Source organism: Manis javanica, chromosome 9, assembly GCF_040802235.1.
Source record: "Manis javanica isolate MJ-LG chromosome 9, MJ_LKY, whole genome shotgun sequence".
NCBI lineage: Eukaryota > Metazoa > Chordata > Mammalia > Pholidota > Manidae > Manis > Manis javanica.
Genome location: NC_133164.1, coordinates 103,877,846 through 103,902,219, shown reverse-complemented (window position 1 = coordinate 103,902,219; position 24,374 = coordinate 103,877,846). Strand labels below are relative to the sequence as shown.

Genomic DNA, 24,374 nt, shown 5'->3' with positions numbered 1-24,374 from the left:
CTACTAATGGTCTCCAAACTTTATCCAGTTGCAACTGCATTCCAAAACCCCTGAGGTAGATAACAAGCTGTGGCACATCTGTATCCAGCAGTGGCTGTAGTACATGCGTGGGTTTTGATTTAACAGTTGGCTTCTGCTGTGTGGTCTGTAGTGCCTCCTCACCACTGCCACCACCATCCCCCTCCTTGGGCTATGTGGATATGACCTGCTGAGGGTGATGTTGGGGTTCTCCTGAGCCTGATTTAAGGTCCAGGTTCCTGTCTTTGCTGTAATAGAGAATTCAGAGACAAAGGGCAATGAGCCAAGCAGCAGAGTTTTATTTAAAGTGAAAAGTACATACTAAGGAGTGCAGGCAATCTCAGAGGAGAGGTGTGTTTAAAGTTTTAGGGTTTTTTTATAGGGCCTTTTGAGTACAGGTCGGTATAAGGCAAGATTTATATACATTTATATATTTGAAGTTTATATATTTATATACATTAATATTTGAAGTTTAGTATTAGTAGTTGTCCAGGTGACCATGTTGATTATTGTCTTGGTGACCTTTATTCAATCAAAGTTGACACTCTGGAGATCTGTTCTTTATCCTGGATATAACATTAATTGGTTAATGTGACAGGAAGAAGGAAAAACATTAAAGATCATGTTAACAAATAAACTAGGCCTTTGTTCATAGGTCAAAAAATATTTTATAGTCAGCAGACGCTTGTCCCACGTCCCTGCCTTTAACTCGACAGAGAGCCCAATAATTTACATTCTCAGCCTCATATTTTGAGACTGGGCATACAACCCGCACTCAGCATATGGCTGATACACCACTCCCATGTGAGCATTAATCTCCAGAGCTGGAGAGATGTATTCAGTGATGGACATAAGGCCCCCCTCTCCTCACAAGCCCCTCTTTTGGGACAGGAGCCCACTGAGTTAGTACCGGGAAACCCCAACCCGCCTTCCCTCAATGTCGGGTCCACTAGGCCCCCACGGCCTTTTCAGAAGTTCCCGCGGAAGGAGCTGGGGCCAACGTGCGGCATGACTTGTCTACGTGCAGTCCTGCCACTGTTCAGCAAGACGGAGAGCGGGACGTAATAGCTCTGGAGATGCTCGGTAGAACAGCAGAGCACAGTCGGGATTTGGACAAGAAGTAGGACAAGAGTGCTCCGGCACAACTCCAGCCTTCCCTCCCCGTTACTCCTTGAGGAGACCGTCAAGAACATAGTACAGGACCAACCCCAACCCTCTACAGCCCCTTGGTCTGGGATTTGAGAGTGCCGGCGCAAACGAGGTGGGCGGAGTAGGGAGAACGCGTCCGTTGGCGAAGCGAGGAGCTCTGGCGCTGCAGGTCTCCGGCTGAGCGTGAGCCGAAGTTGGATGTCAGCGCGCAAGCGCTGGTTCGCAGCAGGGGGTGCGGGTAGCTGCGGTACTCAGTACGCAGGCGCGGGGTCCTCCCCACTAAGGGCAGGCGCCGGTGGGGTTTTAGCGCGCAGGCGTCTCTCGCCGGGGGCGGGGCCCGAGAGGCGGGCAGCGGATTTCCGATTCCGGGAGTAACGAACGGCCGCGGCGGCGACAGCTCTAGCTTCGGAGCAGCGGTTGCGGAGGAGGAAGAAGAGCAGGGAAAGGCGGGAGTCACAGGCGGGACCCTAGCCATGGGTCCGCGGACTTAGAGCAGCGCAAGCCACCGGCCCTGTGCCGAGCTGGTGAGACAGTCGTGGGGGTGGAAGTGGAGTGCGCTTAGACGGACTATGGGGAAGAATTGAGGCTCCGAACGCTGACGGAGAGGAATGAAGGGCCCTCAGGCCGATGAGTGGGAGGAATGGCGGCTTGGGAATATTGAAGGGGAGGAATGGGGAGGTTTAGGCGAAGGGCGGAGAGGAATGGGGCTCAGAACTCTGACAGGTGGAAGTGTCGGGATCCTGGACGTGGACGGAGAGGAATAGGGGAAGGTTCCAACGCCGAACGGAGACATCTTAGGTTAGAGAGAGAGTAACGGGGGTTCAGAAGGCCAAGGGGAAGACATGAGGGCCTTCAGGCTAATGACGGGGAGAAATGGCGTTGGGGTGCTGGAAGGGAGGGGTGGGGGACTCACATGGAGGAGGAGAAATAGGGATGTCAGAACGGTGTTAAGTATGGCATGATACTGGGACGAGAACGGAGAGGAATGGGGGGTTCAGAATGCCGAGGGGAAAAATCAGGATCTCAGACTGCATAGAGGAATGCAGGATGAGGGTGCTGAAGGAAAGTAGTGAGGGAACTTTTAAGCTGCAGAGGAGAGGAATGCGGGAGTTTGGAGGCTGAGGTTGGCGAGGAATTATGGCTCAGAACACTGACAGGGAAAACGGGAAGGAGGCTTTCAGATTGAGGAACAGAATGAATGAGGGGCTGTTCAGGTCAAGGATATGAAGAATTGAGGGCTTTTTGGGAAGAGGACACAGAAAATGGAGGCAGTAACACTGAGGTAGTAGGGTCCCGAGGACATCAGACAAGGTAGGAATGAAAAAGTTGGACGACTGAAAGAGAAATTGGGGGGACTCCTGGGTCAAGGAAGGGAGTGAATCGGAGGTCAGAACTCTGAGGTAGAATACAGGGATCTTGGTCTGAGGATGAGTGGAATGGGGGCCTCTTGGGCTGATGGGAAGAATGAGGCCTCTCCAGCTGAGGCTGGGGAGTATAGAGGTCTCAGAGTGACAGGGGAGGAAAGGAGCCAACAGGTCAAAGACAGAGTGTCTCCTCACCTCCTGAGGTGCAGAAGAATAGAAGAATAGAAGAGCGAGGATATGAGAATTCTTGGGTTGAGGATGGGGCTACCAGGTCAAAGGGGAGGAATTACAAGCCTCTAGGCCCTGGACAAGGAAGAATGGGGTGGGAATGGGGGTTTTCTCTTCCTTATATCTGCCAGTTGCCTGTAGCTGGTCCCAGGTCTTGGATGAGCATTAATAGATAACAGTAGTTTGGGTGGCCTGGAGCACATGCCGACTCCTAGAGCTTCAGTTTCCCCCATTGTTTCTTCCCTGTGGCAGGCTGCTGTTCCTTCCTGTGGCCCCCATGGCTGAGGACTGGCTGGACTGCCCAGCCCTGGGCCCTGGCTGGAAGCGTCGTGAGGTCTTTCGAAAGTCAGGAGCCACCTGCGGACGCTCAGATACCTATTACCAAAGGTACTGCGTGTTTTATGAATAAACTCAGGGATAAGGTTAAGCCGAGTTAGGCAGGGTGAAATCAGGGGGTGTGGTTAAGTTTGTGGGTGGGGTTAAAATGCAGATACAGTTGACCGTCATTATTTATAGATTCCATATTTGCAAATTCATCTACTCACTAAAATTTGTGCTACCAAAGTCATTACTCACTGTGCTTTCATTGTCAGTTGTGGACATGTACAGAGCTGCAAAAAGTGTAAGTCACCTAATACACCCATTCCACCTGAGGTTGAATGAGACCTTCTTATTTCAGCTCCTGTATTATAAACAGTGTCCTTTTAGCAGTCTACTTAGTGTTTTGTGTTTTTTTTCGCATTTTTTGCAAATGTTTTTCACATTTTTGTACTTTCTATTGGTGATTTTGGTATTTACAGTGGCCTCCAAGCATTGTCCTGAAGTGCTGTCTAGCATTATAAGTGCAAGAAGTCTGTGGTGTGCCATATGGAGCAAATACATGTTAAATAAGCTTTGTTCAGGTGTGAGTTGCATTGTAGTTGGCTGTAATTTCAATGCTAATGAATCAAAAGTGCAGTACATCTAGAAAAATAAGAGGAAATTTGCCAATTTGTACATGAGGCTGCCCTGAAAAGTACTAAAGTAACATCTATAGTATGTGAGGAAACTAAGAAAAGGGTAGAAAAATGACTAAATTTGTGGGTTCATGAAGTGATGACCAATAAAGTGTAGTGGACAGCTTATGAGGCTGAAAGCCAAGACATTGATGATTGTATTACCCAAAGTTAGGAAAAAGTTAAGCTTATCTCAACTAGTGCTGGCTGGCTCACACATTTCAAAAGGTGTTATATTGTGAAAAATGTTAAATTTGCATACAAGCAGGTCATTCAGATAAAGAGTCTTCCAAGGAATCGTAAAGTATTTTCTAAGTGTTATATGGGAAAAAAACTATGTAGAAGAGTGGGTTTTCAATGTTGATGAGACTGGCTTATCTTTACAAGGACATTGACAAAGGAACCTATACACAGATGGCCTCCAAAGCTCCTGGCTTTGAACCATTCAAAGGCCATATACTTAATTACCTATAAGAACAATATGTTAAGTAGGTTATCTTTAAAGAGAACCACCTGTAAAACAAGGTTGCATATTGATCATTTAACAAAAATGTCGTGACCAGAGGCTCTCAGGAACCTAATCTGTAGTTTCACTAGGAGCAGTAGTTCTGTATTTATTAGTTCAGTGTTCAGAGTAACTTTATAGAAAGTAACTACTGCAAATAATGAGAATCGACTCTAAATATATAAATGTGTTTATAAACAGCTTCCATTTAAAGCTTTAAGGTGTTATAGGGTATATTAGTGATACTACAATTTCTACACTCTTCCTGAATTTATCTTTTCCTAATTTGCTGTTTTTTTGGAGGCATATAGTAAAATTATAAATACAATGCATTTATTTGTGTTTAGTTTTACACTTACTCACATATTTACAACTTGTATAAAACTTCCAAAACTACTAGGGGTAATTATCAAGAACTCTAAAAGATCAGACTTTATCCTAATTAGGGAAGATAACAAGTGAGTATGTCACAGTTGTGAGGATGTTGTTAAGAGATATGAGACTCTTGGGTCACAGATGAAAGACGGTTTATTACTCACAGCAGTAGCAGTATCCAGAATGTTATTTTTGTGCCAGCTCCCCCTGTGGCAATTCCCACAGGGTGATGTGAAGAGGGTAAACTAGTACCCTCATATGCTCTTGGTTGTGTTGTAGGAAAGGAACCCTGAGCTTAAGGAATCCAATCTTTTATGTTAGGACAGTAAGGATGCCTTCCTTTTGCTCTGGAAGGAAACCCTATCTTTTATCTTCCAAGGCTGTTGGCTGTACAAACATCCTTGAAAAGATAGTTTATAACAAAGAACAATCAGTATGTCTCTTGCAAGACATGCAGAAATGCAAGAGATCTGTGAAGTATTGTCTTCCAACATTAGTTACTTTTATTTTATATGTAGTTGCATTTGCTAATTTACGCACGTATTTGTACATGTTTGTTCATACGTACATTTTTAAATGTTTGGTTCTTATATAAGTTTTCTTTTTTGTGTATTTAGTATGTAATGGTAACACATTTATATATTATTTAATGTATTTGTTTCTATTTGTGCTTATTTTCATTTCTATAGAATATCACTAGTAATATAAATATGTGCATACCCCTTTATGTTTGGATTATTTACTAATGTTTGCATGCGTGCTGCTATTTATACACCTCTTATATTCTTACAACTCAGGGTTAGTTGGGCTAAGGCCTGATCAGGGCTCACAGGCCAGTCCCAGGGTGCCTCCTGTATCTCCCCAGCCCTGCAGGCCTGGTCACCAGCCCAGTAGGTGGATTCTGTGGGTGGAGTGGCAGTGGTTCCACCTGGGTACCAACCCATCCTGGCCCACCCTCAGCCCCACAGGAGATAGGATCCGAAGCAAAGTTGAGCTGACCCGATACCTCGGCCCTGCGTGCGACCTCACCCTCTTCGACTTCAAACAAGGCATCTTGTGCTATCCAGCTCCCAAGGTACTACACAGTATGGGGTACCCAGGCAGGGATAGCTGAGCCACCTAACCCTCACCCACTGACCTATATTCTTCCTGCCATTACTCTCATCTTCAGACCAGTTCCTTGGCCATCCCCAGCAAGAAGCGTAAGAAGGCTTCAAGGCCAGCCAAGTCTCGGAAACGTCAGGTTGGATCCCAGAGGGGTGAGATCAGGAAGGAGGCCCCAAAGGATGAAACCAAGGCTGATGCTGACACAGCCCCAGCTTCACTCCCTGCACCTGGGTGAGTATTGTCCTGAAGTAAGCCAAGTGGTTGGGGGAGCACTCAGGGCCCCACACCCATGTTTCCCATCACAGGTGCTGTGAAAATTGTGGAATCAGCTTCTCAGGGGATGGTACCCAAAGGCAGCGGCTCAAGACACTTTGCAAGGACTGCCGAGGTCAGTGGCCGATGGGGCACTGGGAGATAGGAGCTGGAGCAGGCCTGGAGTCAGGCTAGGACACTAGTGTTTGGCTGAAGGTTGAATGGTGGATGTCAGGGCAGAGGCAGTGAATGAGGTCCAGTATCTGATGCTCTCTTTCCACTTCTCTTTTTCTCTCTCTCCCTCCTCGCAGCACAGCGAATTGCTTTCAACCGGGAGCAGAGGATGTTTAAGGTAAGCATGACCTGCCTCCTCCACACAAGTGTGCAGTGGAAACAGGATGTGGTGGGGTCTGGTGGAAGGTCTAAAGAAACAGTGATGGATCCATAGGGTGTCAGTCGTCTTGTAGGGAGCCAGCTGTGGTCAGCAGACAGTAATGGGAGTTAATGGGGTATCAGGAGATACAGTGATGAGGTCAACGGGGGTCAGTAGACATCTGTGATGGCCTCAGCGATGGTGGCTAATCAATAATCAGATACATTGATGAGACAAATGAGGGACTAGCAGACGTAGTGATGGGGACTAATGTGGGGTCAGCAGACGTGTGAGTGGCAGTACTCCTGGAGCCACTCTGCCTGGATCTCATCTTGCCCCATCCACTTCTGGCAGCGTGTGGGCTGCGGGGAGTGTACAGCCTGCCTGGTAACTGCGGACTGCGGGGCCTGTTCCACCTGCCTTCTGCAGCTGCCCCATGATGTGGCCTCGGGGCTGTTCTGCAAGTGTGAGAGGAGACGGTGCCTCCGGATTGTGGAAAGGGTGAGTCAGGCAGGTGGGGTGGTCCCAAGGCTCACTCTGGCCCCCTGATCCTCTTAGCCCTGTCTCCATGCATCACACCTCCGGCTCCCCAACAGAGCCGAGGGTGTGGAGTATGCCGGGGCTGTCAGACCCGAGAGGACTGTGGCCGTTGCCGAGTCTGCCTTCGCCCTCCACGCCCTGGTCTCAGGCGCCAGTGGAAGTGTATCCAGCGGCGCTGCCTAAGGGTGAGTCAGGCTGAAGGGGCCAGTTCTGGCATAGCCAGGGCTGGGGCAGAGGTCATTCTGCTGTCAAAGTTGCTGTGGCTGCTGGTTCCTCCCAACCTGGCCTTGCCCAGCTCATGTCTTCTTTTCTCCCCAACACCATGCTCACCTTCCTGGCCTACGTACCTGCCCCTATCTGCCAGCACCTTGCCCACCGGCTTCGTCGCCACCATCAGCGATGTCAACGACACCCTCCCCTACCTGTGGCTCCCCCCGCTGTGAGTGCCCTATCCCACACTCTGCCTGCCTGTCTCATGCATGCTTTCTGCACTCTCTGGGAGTGACGGGGGAGCTCTGGTGCCACCAAGCGTAAATTACCCTTTCGGCTGTCTCCCAGGGTAAACGTGGCCACCACAGGGGAGGCTGTGACACCAAGATGACTGCCAGGCAGCTTCCCCAAACCCAGCCCCCACCTCCGATTCCTCCATCGCAGCCTCCAGAGTCACCAGAGCTGGTGAGTCCCTGGTGGGCAGGGGGAAGGCACAACCCTAACCTTACCCAGTACCTGCCCTGACCCCACCCCCATTTGCCTCTGCAGCACCCCAGAGCCCTGGCCCCCTCGCCACCTGCCGAGTTCATCTATTACTGTGTAGACGAGGACGAGCTAGTGAGTGGCCCTACCCTACCTGGACGATTATAGACTGTCCCAGAGCACTTGGTTGACCCCAAAGAAATAAATTCTGCAATGGGCCTAATAGGGGAACAGCAAGGCACAGTAACAAGTACTAGTATGAGATGAGCAGACAATGGGGGAAAGGCTAATATGGGATCAACAGGTGCAGTGGAAGTACCTAAAGTCACATGAATGAATACTTCTGTGGGGCTAATAGAGGAAAAGCGGGCACAGTGACTGGAGTTCACATAGAATAAGGAGACATAGATGCAGTGATGGGAGGTAATAGAAGATTAGCAAAATCCTGCTAGAGGTGGGGGTCAAAGACATTGTCTTGGTAGCTAGTGGGAGACTAGCAGATAGAGTGGTGGATATTGTGTTGGAGCAGCTACAATCCTAATGATATCCTAATGGTATACATCTAGTAAAATGATAGTGCCTGATGTTGGACTAGCAGACACTGAGGTGTGACTGGGGGCAGTCAGGCTGACTGGTATGCAGCCAGTTCCCTGCAATGGGGCTAGTGGAGGAGCCAAAGGAAGAGCACTATAATAGTTCCAGTGACCGCTCCCTATACCCCCTGTTGCCCAGCAGCCTTACACGAATCGCCGACAGAACCGCAAGTGTGGGGCCTGTGCAGCCTGCCTACGGCGGATGGACTGTGGCCACTGCGACTTCTGCTGTGACAAGCCCAAATTTGGGGGCAGCAACCAGAAGCGCCAGAAGTGTCGTTGGCGCCAGTGCCTGCAGTTTGCCATGGTGAGTGGGGCAGGAGGGGAATGTGAGTGGGATAAGTTGGGCCAGCCTCCCAGTGCCTGGAAGTGGTGGGCAGTCCTGATATGGGGTGGGTGGGGCATTGGGTTTGGCCACAGATTAACAGACATTGCACTGGGGTAAATGAAGAATTTGGGTGGCACTGGCATTGCTAACAGGAGACTGACAGACTCAGTGATGAGGGCCTCACATGTAAGTAGATTCTCTGCTAGGACTAATGGGAGATTTGTAGGCACATTGATCAGGGCAGCATAGAGTGGTTGGTCATGGCACCAGGTGGCCATAAAGCCCCATCTTTTCTCACAGAAGCGGCTGCTGCCAAGTGTCCAGGCAGGGTCTGAGGAAGGGGCAGGGCCGCCCCCACCTTGCCCTCATCGAAAGAGGCCTGGCTCTACTCATCGGCTCCGTCTGGGCCAGACCCTGAAGGCCCCCTTGGCCACACCCACAGTCCTGCCAGACCATGCTCAGACTCCAGTGAAGCAGGAAACAGACAGTGGCTTTGTGCTGCCCCCACCTGGCACTGACCTTGTGTTTTTACGGGAAGGTGCAAGCAGTCCCGTGCAGGTGCCTGGCCCTGCGCCAGCTTCCACAGAAGCCCTGCTGCAGGTGAGGGCCCCATCTTATTCTGCCTCTCCCAACCCAGTCTCATGCCTAGAAGCTCGGACCAAGTCTGCTGCAATCCTCCTTCACACAGGAGGCGCAGTGCCCTGGCCTGACTTGGGTTGTGGCCTTACCTCAGGTGAAGCAAGAGAAGGCGGATGCCCAGGATGACTGGACACCGGGCACAGCCAGCCTGACTTCTCCTGTATTGCTGCCTGGCTGCCCCAGCAAGGTGGGGGTCAACGATGGGTGGTCTATGAGTGATGGTGAGCCATGACTGTGGTTCTTGAGCAGAACAGTAGGTGTGCTGATTGCAGCCTGTCCACAGAATTATGCTTCCTGTCTGTCAGATGCCTCACCTCCCAGGCAACGAGATTTACCTGCCTTGCTTGCAGCAGGGTTTACTTGCCCAACTAACAGAAAAAATGGAAATCTATGAGGAATAGGAAAGGTTTATAGGCAGAGAGATGGTTTTTCTGAGCTGACATGTGATAGAAGTGGGACTTGGCAGCACAGTGACAGGCTGGCTGATAAAGGCTCTTTTCTAGGCCAGCCATCCCTTCTGACTGCTGCCCATTTCCCACCTCTTCCAGGCAGTAGACCCAGGCCTGCCACCTGTGAAGCAAGAGCCACCTGACCCTGAGGAGGACAAGGAAGAGAGCAAGGATGACTCTGCCTCCGATTCAGCCCCAGAGGAGGAGGCAGGAGGGACTGGCACGCCTGTGGTCAGTGCTGGGGGACACCTCACCCTGCTCTGACCCTGCTTAGCCCCACAGGCCATGTTGATGCATGATGTTAATTCTTCTCCAGATCACGGAGATTTTCAGCCTGGGTGGAACCCGCCTCCGGGACACAGCAGTCTGGTTGCCAAGGTGGGCCCCGCACAGTGAGGGGTGGGGATGGGGTAGGTGCTGGTCAGAGTTTTGAAAGTACAACCAGCAAGTTGGCGTGGTGCAGTGGGAGGTGAAGACCCACACCACTGCGCTCATCATGATCAATGAGGGGGTGTGTATAGGACCCTAGAGATTTCTCCTGAGGTGCAGGTCAGGACCTCTGTCGTCTCGGGATGAGGTGGGGGGTATGGGTACAGGTGTCCTGTGTTGAGGTTTGAAAAAAAAAGGGTAGGAATGCCTGATCCCTATTCCCCTAAGAAAGTCCAGCAGGAGTCAGACATAAACTCTTACTTAGAGAAGCATCATTTGGGGTCTTGAAGGCCTTTGATGTCTCCAGGAGATGACCAGGTGGGCTGGGAAGTCATGGGTGGGCAGGAAATCTTGGTGCTGAGATATTGCTATGATCTGGGACTGTACACAACTGTGATCCTGGGCTAGTGCTGCGCCTCCTGCATTATCCTTTGTGCAAGGGGTTAGGGTGTGTTTCTTGAGCTTTTCCTGAGCCTTTTGAGGTTATTAACAGTTTCAGCTATTGGACAGAATTGTCCCTGCAGGTCTGGCAGTAGGACAAAGGAGAGGTGCCCATAAGCACTCAGATATTGGGAGAAGAACGGGAATGCCATCTCCTGCAGAATGATGACGTGCTCTGCATAGAGCCTAAGGCATAGGCAACATTAACTGTTAGCCTAAGCATCTGAATTCCTTTGTGCCTACAAACTAGTTTTCTGCAGGCCAGAAACTTGCATTTGTGTTTGGGCAATTACAGTGGTACTAATTGAGCCTCTACTGGGTACACTGCAGTGAGAGATTCAGTGGTTTGAATACAGTGAGCCTGGAAGGCTTCTGGAGACAAAGGATTCCTACCTTCAGGGAACATGTCATCTAACTGGGGCAACAATTTTCCTATGTGTAAAATCATTACATATTAACTAAAAAGGTAATGATGTGCTTTGTTTTTTGTAATGGAACATTACAGAAGAGAGATAAGGGATAATTATGGGAAAGTGGATGGGGGACACAGAATAGTAGGAAATCGTTTTGTGATGCTCCATTTTGCACATAGTGAACCTCATTCAACATATAGACCTGCTCCCTCTTCTCTAGGTCCAAGGACCTTAAAAAACCTGGAGCTAGAAAGCAGTAGACTGGAGGCTTCTGCAGACTATAGGATTCAAGGTGATATTTACAGACCGGCTTTATGAGAGAACACTGATCTACTCAGAGGCTGGACCATAGATCCAGAGGCTTATGTAGGAGTCAATAGGAACTGGGAAAACCTACCACCAAACCAGACAAGCAGTACTCTGATCAGAACTTTGAGCTTATAGAGGAAGTAAGCAGAAAAGGAAGAGAAAGAATAGAAATGTGGTGTATCTGCTCCAACTGGTCCAATCCCAAGGAGCTTGAATGTGATAAGTGTGGACGTTAGGGGTGGGGGAGGGGACGTAATTAAAGCCCCAACAGAATAGTCTAAACAAGCCATCTTCATAAATGATTTTAAATGGCTTCTGGATGAGACCTGGCAGTGTGTCTAGTCATTTTCTCAGGGAGACAGCAATTGAAAATGTAATGTGAATAAATGAGGATCTGCTGTTTATTGAGTTCCTCCTATTGACTATTTAATCCTCAAAACAGTTTTTATAGGAGGACATTGATTTTGCCCATTTTCACAGATGGGAAAACAGACTTAAAGATATTAAGTAACTTGTCCACTGTCACACGGCTAGTATGGACAGAGCTTAGAATCAAACCCAGATTGTAAAAACCTTTTCTTTAATCAGTCACTAAATTGTAAACTGTAATCTTGTATTCAATAATGTATAATAATATAGTAATAGAATTTTCCAGTGACCTTGAAAAAAAACAAGGTGGATTACTCTAAGCAATTCTTTATACTGCTGCCTGTAGCATGGTTTAGGGAGGGCCAAGGATGGGGATGGGGTGGATGGGGTCACCTTGTCAGAACACCTGTGCATCCAGAGAATGGGTTCTTCCCAGACCTCTGGCCCTGTGTTAGGATTCCTCAAATCCTAAAGAGCATCCTTCTTTACTGGTTGCTGTCCATTTTGCTTGTTACCCTCCCTCCTCCTCCTCAGCCAAAGTAGCCTGCAGAAGTAAAGCTGTTAGCCTGCTCATCTTTGCTGACAACTTGTGTCCTCTGCCCCTTGATGACCCTTGTGCTTGGTTTCTGCTCTCAGCCCCTGTCTGCTAAGTCTGAGTTCTTGCTTCAGATCCTCCCAAAGGGCCGGTCGTGGCCCAGCCCTCACATCCCAGTTCTTCTTAAAGTACTAAAAAGATTAAGACTTGTGATTCATTACTTAGCTATCTTTATAGGGCCTGGACTGAGTAGGTGCATCCTTAAATCTTGTAGCCTATGTGCCTCCCTTGCCTTATGCTAGTCCTAGCTCTGCAGCTTTAGGTAATTCATATGTAGATTGGCCACTTCCTAACCATTAGTTCAATAGAGCCCTCTGCCACTTCCCCTGTCTTTTCTTTCTCCTTGTCCTACCTACTTCAGTTAAAGTCAAGACTGGTTAATTTTCTCATATTGTTTTGCTCCCCCCAGGATCCATCTACGCAACCCAAGTATTCTGTGATGTCCTAAGTGAAACTGATTGGCATTCTGATCCATGATAAGATCTGGTTCCTATGTGTATTAGGGTACAATCAGAAAAGCAGCACCACTATAAGATTATATATATATATATATATATGTATGTATATGTATATGTATAGATGTGTGTGTGTGTGTGTGTGTGTGTGTGTGTGTATTAAGGGATTTGTTATAGGGATTTGACTTAATGAAATTGTGGGAGCTGGTTAAACAGTCACTGTAAGGCTGTTGTCTTTGCATCTAATGCTGGAGCTTGAAGTCTGCAGGGCAGGCAATCGGGAAGGGAAGATGGATATAAAGTGTGGGAGACCGAGGATATGTTGGCGCCCAAGAGCACAAGCTGGAACCCACAAGGATGGCCTCGAACCCATGTCAGTCTCTCACCACCTTCAACTTCGATGATGTGGGTGTCCTGTAGAAGAAGCTGGTGCCCTTCATCACAGAGTTAAATATGCATCTGGCCCAGGAATTAGAGAAGATCCCGGGGAAGGTGGAGCAGCTGCAGGCCTGGCTGCAGGCCTGACTGCTGCCCCACACCAACGAGGTGAGCCAGCAGATAAGTGACAACATGTGTGACCTGCAACAGTGCCTGGTGCCCCTGCACCAATCTTCCAAGTGTAAAAACAATGTGCTGCTGCTTCACTTCTGCCCTCCAGTTATGACGCAGAATGTCTCTTGTGGCCCATTCCAGCCGGAATCATACGGGGAAGGGAGTTCTGGGAAACGTAGCCTAGTCAAGGGACACATAACAAAGCCACCCTGCCATGAATCAGCTCCCAAGGGTCTCACTACTCACCTGAGGATAACTTGATAAAGCTACGTTGCTGAAAATGCAAAGCTGAAGACCATGGATTTCATGGTGACCCCAGCAAGTACAGAAATTCTGACAAGCCTACCCAGAAAAAACTTGCTGGTCTCGGCTATTTTTGTGTCATTCATTCAAGTATTGAGAACCTGGCCCATGGTAGGCACTGTACTTAATACTGGGATACAGGAATGAAAAGAGGTAGTCCATGCAATTTTATTAAATTCATCAATATGTATTACAGATGGTGAATGGATTTCCAACTTTATCATGGAATTTAATGGTGAAAATAGAGAACTCAGGAACTATCGGGAGGACAGCCCTTGTGTGAGCCTTGTTGGGACACAATAGGAATTGGAAATAATATAAATAGTTTTTATCTCTAAGCTGTTCTATTTTAAAGTTATTTTAAAATGATTTTTATCGTCCCATTACTCATTCATATACTTAGTGTTTCTTTTGGGAGTGCCTTGATGGTGGTAACAATGTTGACCGTCTCCGAGAAAGTGAGGAAGTGGGTGGCAAGATAAAGGTCAGGTTCTGGACAAGGACCTTAGTCGAAATCACTTCTCTGTCGGGGGGCGGAAAGGGGCGGGGTGGGGAGGGGTGGCCGAAGGCGGGGGTTCACCGCGCTGGCGTCCTGGCATCGTCCCTCCAATATTCCGAGTAGGCCCGCCAGGGGGCGCCGAAACCGCGGTCATCCAACTGGGCTTGCGAGTCTCTGCACTTCGCCTTTGGCCTGGGCGGCCTGGGGCGTGGCCTCCGCCCGGCGGAGACGTCAGTCCGTGACTGGACGGGAGGAAAGCCTACTTTCTCCTTTGTGTAGTGGTAAAACAGGCAAAATGGAGCCGCAGTTAAATTACGGGGCTCGCCAGGGGTGAGGGCGAGGCACGACGAGCTCAGGACCGGCGCTGGGACGTTCGAGGGCAGCCGGGTGTCGCCAGGGGTCGGTTTACCCTGTCATCAAACAGTTCAGCGGGACCCTACGGGCTGTACGAGCTCCGGGGTCCCCGACGGGTGCTCCTGAATCTCAGAGGCTTTTCCCAAATCCCAAGCCTGACTGAGGGCGTTCTCATTGCCTCTCTTCTTCCCAAGGGGTGTGGTATGAGGGGTGGTTCCACCCGACCAACTGGCAGGCCAGGCACCCTTGGTACTCGAAGATCAAGGAACTGGCCCTCAGGACTGTCCAGGGAACTGGGACGACCATCTAATTTCTTTCTCTTTTATTTGTTTCAGGCTACGTAAACTCTTAACAGTAAATGAAAATGAGTATTTTGCCGAACTGCAATTGAAAGAAGAAGCATTATAGGAGAAAAAAACAAAATGAGAGTTATTAAAAGAGATTATTAAAAGAGAAGAAAGAGACATTATTTTGTGGCTGAAAAACTGAACCAGCAATTCAGGAAATGGAATCCAAATCTAGAAACTTAACACATACAAAACCCGAAGTGGGTGGATTACAAATGATTAAGGAATGCTATTTTACAGTAAATTGCGGCCTTAATGTGGTATACACAGTAGTTGTACTTTGGTTATTATTACAGTTTAGTTACTGACTAGGTACTGATTTTTTCCTTTGCTCTATCTCGTGTTCTATGTTTGCCCCCCACTTAAGGAGAGTACCAAAGTGTCATTATTAACTGGCTCTTATGTATTAACTACCACCTGGCTCTTGACTGGAAGTATAGCTGTGGTCTACACCTGTGCTGAGGGCCCCTTCTAGGTTCCGTGATCTGTGTTGCCTGTTCCCTTGCCTGGGATCCAGATTCTCAGGGCCTTATCACCTGCACTTATCTGTGTCCTGACCCTGGTCCACTGTGACCCTTGACTCAGACTCTTAGTCTTTGTTTTGCCCAGCCAGATTGTGTCACTGCCCTACCAGCCCATCTGATCTGCCCCCACGCTAGGGTACCTCAAGTCAAAGCCCTCGTTTCTGCCAAGTGCAGTAGGAAGATTTTAACATTTATCATTCCTGGTTGGGTGGGCTGACAAGGTACTTAGGCTGTCTGAACCCTAATTGCCCCAGCTGTGAAACGAGGGTATTATCTGCCATTCTACCAACTCTCTAATATATTGTAAGGTTCAAAGTTTTTATGTGATAGTATCTTGCAAACTATTGTAAAAAACTACACAGATACAAGGTCCTGTGATGATTATTACTGTCATTATCAAGATTAACCTAGAGATGACCACAAAATTTAACTTTCCTTCAAAATGTCCACTAACCTTTCTCATTCTTTTAGACAAATTACAGGATATAAATAGCAAAGTGAGTTGGAATATAATTAGATTTCCTTCACTTGTGGTTAAGGAAGCTTTTTCCTGCCATTGTGATGAACCCTAGAGGAAGGGAGTGAGGTCAGCTGGAAGCCTGAGCAAGGTTCGGGTGAGGGCCGCGCAGGCTCAGCTCCTCCACTACAAGAGGAAGTCTCGAGTGCTGCGTCTACTGTCGCCATAGTGACGGGACCAGCTTTGGCCCCACCCACCTGCCCCTTAACCCCTGAGACGCACCATGGCAACCAGACCTTTGTAACGCACAAGCCTGTCTCACAGGTCGTCGCGGTTGAGCAACCGCGGTAGAGGCGTCCCCCGTCCCGAGGGGGCTCGAAAATGTACGGCCAGCGGTTTGGCATCCTACAGCGGGAGGTTAAAGGCCCCACTCCCAAAGTGGTGATCGTGGTAAGCAAGGGATGTGTGTGCAGGCTCTACTGCTTTCTGTATTTCCCGGCCCTGCAGGCCCAGTGGAGCCCATACTGGTACGCAACCTGTCCCCTATCGGGAGTTTTCTCAAAGGGAGCAGGTGCCTGATGCAGTGTGTTAAATTTTGAAAGAAGGAAGGATAGAGTTGCTCACCTAGCTCCCGTATTCTATTCCTCCAGCCCAGCCTTGCACAAGTTACAATACTTAGATTCTGTATTGGTGGGGAGGAGGGCAGGAAATCTGGGGTCTGGCCTGGCAGTGTTTCAGCTATGTGATCTTGGGCTGGTCCTGCAGTTTTAGAAAAATTGTATGTAGGCTGTGAGTGGTGCCAATTCAGTTGTAACAGAAAAGTTCCTGCAGGCCTGGAAATAGGACAGTTGGTTGCCTCTAAGCTGGGTTGGTGATTTAGAATCCAGGGGAATGCTGTGTACTACAAAATTTGATGGGTCCTGCTCAGAACCCCAAGGCAGTTGGCCCATGTACTTGTATTCCTTTGTTCCTACAAACTAGTTTCTACAGGCTAGAAAACCTCCCTGTGTCATTAGTGAATTACAGAGGTATTATGTGAACGTCTGCTGTGTGCTCAGCACCGTAGAAGGTACAGGGATGAATACAATGACCCTGGGAGGTTTACTCTTCATTAGAAGTCTGATCCCTACCTTCCAGTTGCTTATCATTTAACTGCAGAAGGATTTGCTTATGCATAAAACCATTAAAGATTAACGCAGTAGATAATTATGTGCTATATTGTCTGTCATGCTACTTTATGGAAGAAAGATGAGGGGTAATGAGGGATCCAATTTTATTATGTTCAGCGGTACACATAGCAATTCTTGGTCAACTTACAGACCAGCTCCCTCTTCTCTAGGATCTTCTATAGGATCTGTGTCTGGAAATCAGTTGACTGGAGGCTTCTATACACTATAGGGTTCAAAGTGAATTACAGACATATTTCATGAGGGACAGAAACCTGGGTATTTCGGGTTCTGTATCCAAACAGAGCTCAGGGGCTGGGATATTAGTCATGTGCCATTACTTGTGTTGGGAACCAATAAGGAATAGGAGAAAAAAGTTACCACCAAGTAAGAGAGGCAGGCTTATTGAATAATTTGAGCTTCTAGAAGAATAAAGAGAAAAAGGGAAAGGTCAGAATTGGTGCATCTCAGATGTCAGAGTGTGATAAAAAGTGTGGATGTTAGAGGCTGCAGTATTGTGGTGGGGGAAGAATTAAAGCCACCAGAGATGAGACGTGTATGCTAAACAATTAGAAGGAAAAAATAAAAAATGTCATGTGCTAAGTAATGGAGAAGCAAAAGGAGCAGTTACTTGGTGAATGTTGCCTAGGGAACCAATTATTTAATTCTCAAAATACTTTTTTAGGATATTTATTTTGCTCAGTTTGACAGGTGATAAAACAGACTCAGAAGAGTCTGCTTAAGATCATATAGTTAGTAATGGGTAGAGGCCAGAATTAAACCTAGACTGTAAGACATTGTTCTTTAAGACATAAAAATTGTACAGTGTAGTACTAGAAACTAATTTGAGACGTTACAGTAACAAAAGCCTTCAGTGACCTTGAAAACACAAGGTAGTTATTAAATCCTGCATTCTCCTGCCTTCAGCATGATTTAGAGTTGCGATGTCTAGTACGGTGGCCACTAGCCACACATGGCTTTTGAGCACTTGAAATGTGCCTCGTCACATGTTGAAATGACAATATTTTGGATATATCAGTTAAATAAAATATATTATTAAAATTAATTCCCCCTGGTTCTTTTTACTTTGTAAAATGCAGCTACTAGAAAATGTTAAATTACAGATCTGTTTTACACTCTATGTCTGTTAAATAGCAGTTTTTGAGTAATGCTGTGACTGTGTGTGGATTGGCATCACCTTGTTAGAGAACTTCAGGTCAAGCCTTATTCATCCAGAGACTAGGTGCTTCCTGACAACAGAGTCCCACACAGGATGCTCTGTACCTTGAGGGGCTTCCTGACCCTCTGGCTACTGCTCAGGTTGTTCTCTTTACCCCATTCCCCTCTTCAGTCAAAATGTACCTCTGAGCCTGGTTCCTGTCCTGACAATACAAGACAATTGATTCTTGATGACCGTGATGCTTGGCTTTTATTCTCAATCCTTGTGTCTCCTAGGAGCCTATGTATTCTGCCTTCAGTGTAGTTTTGACTCTGTTCTGCTTCATTGTTCCTGAATCTGCATTCATAAAATGCTGTTCATATTAAGAGAACACTAGTTTGTTAATTAACTGGCTCTAGGCTCTAAATAATTCTGACTTGGATTAGCTACTTCCCATGCTATAATCCCCAACATCATCTATTTACAATCCACCTCAGCCCTGCTTTATCTTGTTCAACTAAATCTAGGTACCTGTATGTGTACACTGAGCTCTGAATCTTTTCATCAAGTAATCTTTAAATGTTGATTTTTCTTTACCCAGGAGACTCCTTTACCAAGAATCAACCCTAGTGTTCTGGTAATTGACTCAGTCACCTGAGTTAAGAGTTAAGAGTTTTGTTACTGTGAATCAGCACCCTAGAGTCTTGCTATTCACCTAAGGCTGACTTGATAAAAAACTGTCTGGAAATACAAAGGTCAAGACTATGGATTTCATGGCGCTTCCAAGAGGAGCAGAAATTTGCATCAAGCCCACCCAGACACACTGTTTCATTTGTTAACTCATTCACTCATTCATACTGAGAAACTGACAGTGGTCAGCATTATGCTCAATATTAGGAATACAGAAATAAAAGATAGTCCATGTGATTTATTAATTGTTATCAATATATATTCAAAATGGTGTATGCATTTCCACCTTTTTAGTAGAAGTTTGTATAAAAAGAATATGTTTAACAAAATTCAGGTTACCCCAAAATGTCAGGAGCACAGCCCTTGCCTTAAATTTCTGGGCACAATAGAGACAGGAATAAAGTTTTACTATGAGTTTTCTTTCTCTTTTTTCCTTTTCTTTACCTCCATTCCCTCCCCCCACCACCACTCTTCAACCCCCACACCCCCAACCCCCCACCTTCTGTCTTATTAGTAAAGGCTTTTTCATTGTCACAACTCATTATATATATCCTATACACTGAAATAGTAGCCTCTTTGAACTGAAAGTATTTTCCTGGGCATAACTATGCTGGTCTGCTCCTGAGAAACAATGTGGGATAGTGGGTGGCAAGGTAAAGGCCAGGAAGTAGAATGCCTATAATTCTATCCAGGTCTGCCCTAAGTATTTCAAGCAGTTTGGACAAATCACTTAATATCTCCAGGTTTGATTGGGTAATCTCTATTGTTCCATTCATATTTTGAACTTTTACTCAAATGGCACAAGACAGATTTGATAATATCTTGGTATAGGCTCAAAGAATCAACCTTAGGCACTAGACACCTAAACCGTTTGCAGTTGTAACAGGATGTATTTGTTTTATTATATACCCAGTTTAATTAGTGTGAGTATTGGTGGAAGTAATGATTAATTGAAAATATGCAATTGATTCTGGGTCTATCATAAATGATAGTTACTTGTTTTCAGAGAGCCAGGACTCCCAGAGGCCAAGGGGCTGAGCAACATCTGGAAAGAATCCAACACGGCGGTCAAAAACGTCATGCTATTTTGGCTTCCATTAAGTCAAAGGAGAGGGATCGCTTTAAGGTTGAGTGGGACCAGCACAATGACCGCAAGTTTATGGACAGTCTTGTGAAAGCAAGAATCAAGGATGCCATGCAAGGGTATATCATCAATACTGAAGAAAGACGAAATAAGTAAGACTCACAAACCTGAACTATGAACTATTACTAAAACCACAGCTTGAGAAATCAAGTGAACTCTTAATAGTAAGGATCATGGCTGAAATACTCATATTCCTATCAAATCAGTAGCTCTTGCTGGTTTATATTTGTACTTATGATATCTCATGTTTGATAGAAAGCAAAAGAATATATTGGTTCATATTTTGTTACTATAACTAAAATGTGTTCATTTTACTTTTGTTGAAGAAATACATTATATATCTTATCTATATGTCATCAAATAAAATGTGGCACAGATCAGTTTATTGCTTTAAATGGCAAGTAGTCTTATAGAAGACTCTAATGATCTTTTTCTTGCAAAATTTATGATTAAACATGCTTCTGGAATTGAATATAACAAAATAAAAAATCACTTAGTAAAATGATGCATGTGGCATGACAAGTTTAATTACTTTTCATTTTGTTTTAGGCTACGTGAACTTCTAGCATCAGAGGAAAATGAATATTTTACTGAAATGCAATTGAAAGAAGAAACAATTGAGGAGAAAATAGATAGAATGAGAGAGAAAACCAGATTATTAAAAGAGAAGAAAGAAAAAGAGAGACAGGATTTTGTGGCTGAAAAGCTAGAACAGCAATTCAGGTAATTATGTCAAAAACACAGAATCTGAAGTTGGTATATGAAAAAAAGATTTAGGAATGCTAATTTACAGTAAAGTATAGCTTTAAAGGTATACACAGCAGTTGTAGCTTTAAGTCTTGTTCATTATATATATATAATATATATAAAATTGAATAATGTAGGTAATGAGTTTTGTGGTAAGAATGCTGAAGATCTATCTTCTTAGCAAATTTCAAGTGTACAATATAGTATTATTGCTTATAGTTACCATACTGTACATTAGGCCTCCAGAACTTATTCATCTAAATAAAATTTTGTATCCTTTTATTAACATCTCTGCATGAGATCATATAATATTTGTCCTTTTCTGTCTTACTTCATTTAGTATAATATTCCCCAGATTTATCCATATTATCTCAAATCGCAGTATTTCCTTCTTTTTTACACTGAATAATATTCCATTGTATATATGTATATAGCACATTTTCTTTAACCATTCATACATCACTGGAAACTTAGGTTGTTTCCATATCTTGGCTATTGTGAATAATGCTTCAGTGAACGTGGTAGTACAGATATCAAGATACTGAGTTCCTTTGGATGTATACCCAGAAATGGGATTGCTGGATTATATGGTAGTTCTATTTTTAACTTGTTGAGGAACCTCCATACTGTTGTCATAATGGCTATACCAATTCACATTCCCACCAATAGTGTACAGGGCTTCCTTTTCTCTGCATCTTTGCCATCTCTTGTCATTTGGATAATAACCATCCTAATAGGTAGTGATATCTCACTATAGTTTTGATTTGCATCTCTCTGATGATTAGTGATATTGAACACCTTTTCCTGTACTTGTTACCATTTGTATGTCTTCTTTGGAAAAATGTCTATTCAGGTCCTTTGTTCATTTTTTAATCAGATTATTTATTTTTTTGCTATTGAGCTGTATGAGTTCCTTATATATTTTAGATGTTAACTCTTTAATAGATATATGGTTTGAAAATATTCCATAGGTTGTCTTTTCATTTTGTCAACTGTGTCCTTTGCTTTGCAGCAGTTTTTAAACATGATATTGCCCCACTTCTTTATTTTTGCTTGTGTTGCCTTTGTTTTTGATATCATATCCAAAAAGTCATTGTCAAGACCAATGGCAAGGAGTTTTTCCCTATGTGTTTCTTATATGTGTTTCACAGTTTCAGGTCTTATATTTAAGTCTTCAGTTCATCTTGAGTTAATTTTCATAAATGGTGTGTATAGACATCCAATTTCATTCTTTTTCAGGTGGATATCCAGTTTTCCCAAGACTATTGAAGAGACGATCCTTTCCCCATTGCGTGTTCTTGGCCTCCTTGTAAAAGATTAGTTGACCTTATATGCACAGGTTTACTTCTGGACCCTCTATTTCATTCCACTGGTCTATGCTTCTGTTTTCATGCCAGTGTCATCTTTTTTTGATTACTATAGCTTTGTAATATAGTTTGAAATCAAATCTGATGCTTCCAACTTTGTTCTTCTTTCTCAAGATTGCTTTGGCTATTTGGGATCTTTTCTGGCTACATCTGAATTTTAGGATTGTTTTTCTATTTCTGTGAAAAATGCCATTGGAATTTTGAAGGGAATTGCATTGAATCTGTAGATCATTTCAGTTAGTATGGACATTTTAACAATATTAATTCCTTCAATTCAAGGACAAAGGATATCTTTCCATTTATTTGTCTTCAATTTCTTTCATTAGCATCTTATAGTTTTCAGTGTATGGGTATTTAACCTCCCTGGTTAAATTATTCCTATTTTATTGTTTTTGATGTTGTAAATAGGATTGTAAATAGGGTAAATTTTAACAGGATTGCTTTCTAATTTTTCTTTCAGATAGTTTTTAGTGTATAGAAATGCACCAGATTTCTATGTGTGAATTTCATATCCTGCAACTTTACTGTATTTCTTGATTAGTTCTAACAGATTTTGGTAGAATCTTTAGGGTTTTCAATATATAAGATCATGTCATGTTCAAGGACAGTTTTACTTCTTCTATTTTATCTTGGATGCCTTTTATTTCTTTTTCTTTCCTAACTACTCTGGCTAGAACTTCCAGTGCTATGTTGAATAAATGTGGTGAGAGTGGATGCCATTGTTTTGTTCCTGATTTTGGAGGAAAAGCCTTCAGCTTTCCACCATTAAGCATGATATGAGCTGTGGGCTTATTCTATATGGCCTTTATTAAGGAGTTATATTCCTTCTGTACCTAATTTGTTGAGATTTTTTACCATGAAAATGTGTTAAATTTTTGTCAAATGGTTTTTCTGCCTTTATCAAGATGATCATATAATTTGTATCATTCAGTTTGTTAATGTGGTGTATCACATATATTGATTTGCATATGTTGAACCATCCTTGTATCCCAGGAATAAATACCACTTGAACATGGTGTATGATCCTTTTAATGTGATGTTAAATTTGATTTGCTAATATTATTTGAGGATTTTTGTGTCTGTGTTTATTAGGGATATAATTTTCTTGTACTGTCCTTGTCTGGCTTTGGTGTCAGGGTAATGCTGGCCTTGTAAAATAGTTTGGAAGTGCTCTTTCTTCTTCAATTTTTTGGAAGCACTTGAGAAGGATTTGTATTATTTCTTCTTTTAATGTTTGGTAGAATTCACCAGTGAAGCAATCTAGTCATGGTAATTTCTTGTTGGGAGACTTTTTTATTGCTGATTCAACTTACTAACTCATGATTGGTCTTTCTGATTTTATATTTCTTTGTGATTCAGTCTTAGTAGGTTGTATGTGCCTAGGAATTTATCCATTTCTTCTAGGTTATCCAATATGTTGGCATATAATTGTTCATAGTAGTCTTTATGGTTCTTTGTATTTCTGCATATTTGTTGTAATGTCTCCCCTTTAATTTCTAATTTATTTAGTCTTCTCTCTTTTTTCCTTGTTAGTCCAGCTAAAGGTTTGCCAATTTCATCTTTTCAAGAAAGCAGCTCTTAGTTCCATTGATCTGTGCTATTTTATTATGTTTCTTGTCTCTATTTCATTTATTTCTGCCCTGACCTCTGTTATTTCCTTCCTTCTACCAAGTTTGGGCATGGTTTGTTCTTTTTCTAGTTCCTTGAGGTAAAGTTAGGTTGTTTGAAATCTTTCTTTTCTCTTAAAATGGGTGTTTTTTGCTGGGAAATTCCCTTTAAAACTGCTTTTGTTGCATCCCTTAAATCTGTATATGTTGTGTTTCCATTTTTATATGTTTCAATGTATTTTTTATTCCCTTTTTTATTTCTTTCTTGATCCATTAGTTGTTTAGGAGTGAGTTGTTTAATTTCCACATATTTGATAACTTTTCAGCTTTCTTTCTGTTATTGATTTCTAGTTCGATATCATTGTGGTTGGAAAAGATTCTTGATGTGATTTCAATCTTCTTAAATTTGTTAATCCTTCTTTTTTTTGTAACCTAACATATGATCTGTCCTGGAGAATGTTTTTTGTGTGCTTGAGAAGAATATATATTCTGAAGCTATTGGATGGAATGTTCTGTATATGTGTGTTAGGTCCATTTAATCTAAAGTGTAGATCAAGTGCAGTGTTTCCTAATTGATTTTCTGTGTGGATTATCTGTGTACTCTTAAAAATGGAGTATTGAAGTCCCTACTATTACTGCATTGCCATTTATTTATCCCTTCAGATATATTAATATTTGCTTAACATAGTTAGGTGCCCTGATGTTGGGTGCATGTATTTTTGTAATTATTATATCCTCTTGATAACTTGTTCCCTTTATCATTAAATAAGGACCTTCTTTGTCTCTTCTTACAGCTTTGGAGTTAGTCTGTTTTTTCTGATGCAAGTATATCTACCCCT

General features: G+C 44.2%; 2 protein-coding genes across 39 annotated transcripts in view; both read left to right on the top strand.

Moving 5' to 3' along the window:
- The first annotated feature begins 1,518 nt into the window (after nt 1-1,518).
- MBD1 (methyl-CpG binding domain protein 1) lies at nt 1,519-14,943 on the top strand. Of its 38 annotated transcripts, none has more exons than XM_037016689.2 (17): nt 1,519-1,691; nt 3,012-3,146; nt 5,595-5,709; nt 5,806-5,972; nt 6,047-6,129; nt 6,305-6,345; nt 6,721-6,867; nt 6,963-7,091; nt 7,271-7,345; nt 7,465-7,581; nt 7,666-7,734; nt 8,332-8,499; nt 8,824-9,120; nt 9,209-9,346; nt 9,708-9,839; nt 9,925-9,986; nt 11,112-13,669. In XM_037016689.2, the coding sequence occupies exons 2-17, from the start codon at nt 3,037-3,039 to the stop codon at nt 11,149-11,151; spliced, it is 1,890 nt and encodes a 629-aa protein (XP_036872584.1). In that variant the 5' UTR covers nt 1,519-1,691; nt 3,012-3,036; the 3' UTR covers nt 11,152-13,669. The 38 variants fall into 38 exon arrangements, with proteins under 38 accessions (XP_036872584.1, XP_073069164.1, XP_073069150.1 ...); XM_017665455.3 differs by lacking the exon at nt 11,112-13,669 and adding an exon at nt 14,663-14,943 and having other exon boundaries at nt 1,520-1,691; nt 8,821-9,120; XM_073213052.1 differs by having other exon boundaries at nt 1,520-1,691; nt 8,335-8,499; nt 8,821-9,120.
- Nucleotides 14,944-15,174: 231 nt separating this feature from the next.
- CFAP53 (cilia and flagella associated protein 53) overlaps nt 15,175-24,374 on the top strand; it is a 46,649-nt gene continuing 37,449 nt past the window's right edge. Inside the window, exons 1-3 of the mRNA XM_017665462.3 lie at nt 15,175-16,105; nt 19,677-19,906; nt 20,364-20,537. Of these exons, the coding sequence (XP_017520951.2) occupies nt 16,037-16,105; nt 19,677-19,906; nt 20,364-20,537 (473 nt within the window). The 5' untranslated portion in view covers nt 15,175-16,036. The remainder of the gene's footprint in view (nt 16,106-19,676; nt 19,907-20,363; nt 20,538-24,374) is intronic.

What these genes read in the sequence shown, in the direction of transcription:
- MBD1 (XM_017665452.3), top strand. Translation starts at nt 3,037, where the DNA reads ATGGCTGAGGACTGGCTGGACTGCCCAGCCCTGGGCCCTGGCTGGAAG. An exon ending in CTCCAGAGTCACCAGAGCTG is followed by an intron (nt 7,582 to 7,665) that starts GTGAGTCCCTGG and finishes TTGCCTCTGCAG; the next exon opens with CACCCCAGAGCCCTGGCCCC. An exon ending in TGCCTGGCTGCCCCAGCAAG is followed by an intron (nt 9,347 to 9,707) that starts GTGGGGGTCAAC and finishes CACCTCTTCCAG; the next exon opens with GCAGTAGACCCAGGCCTGCC.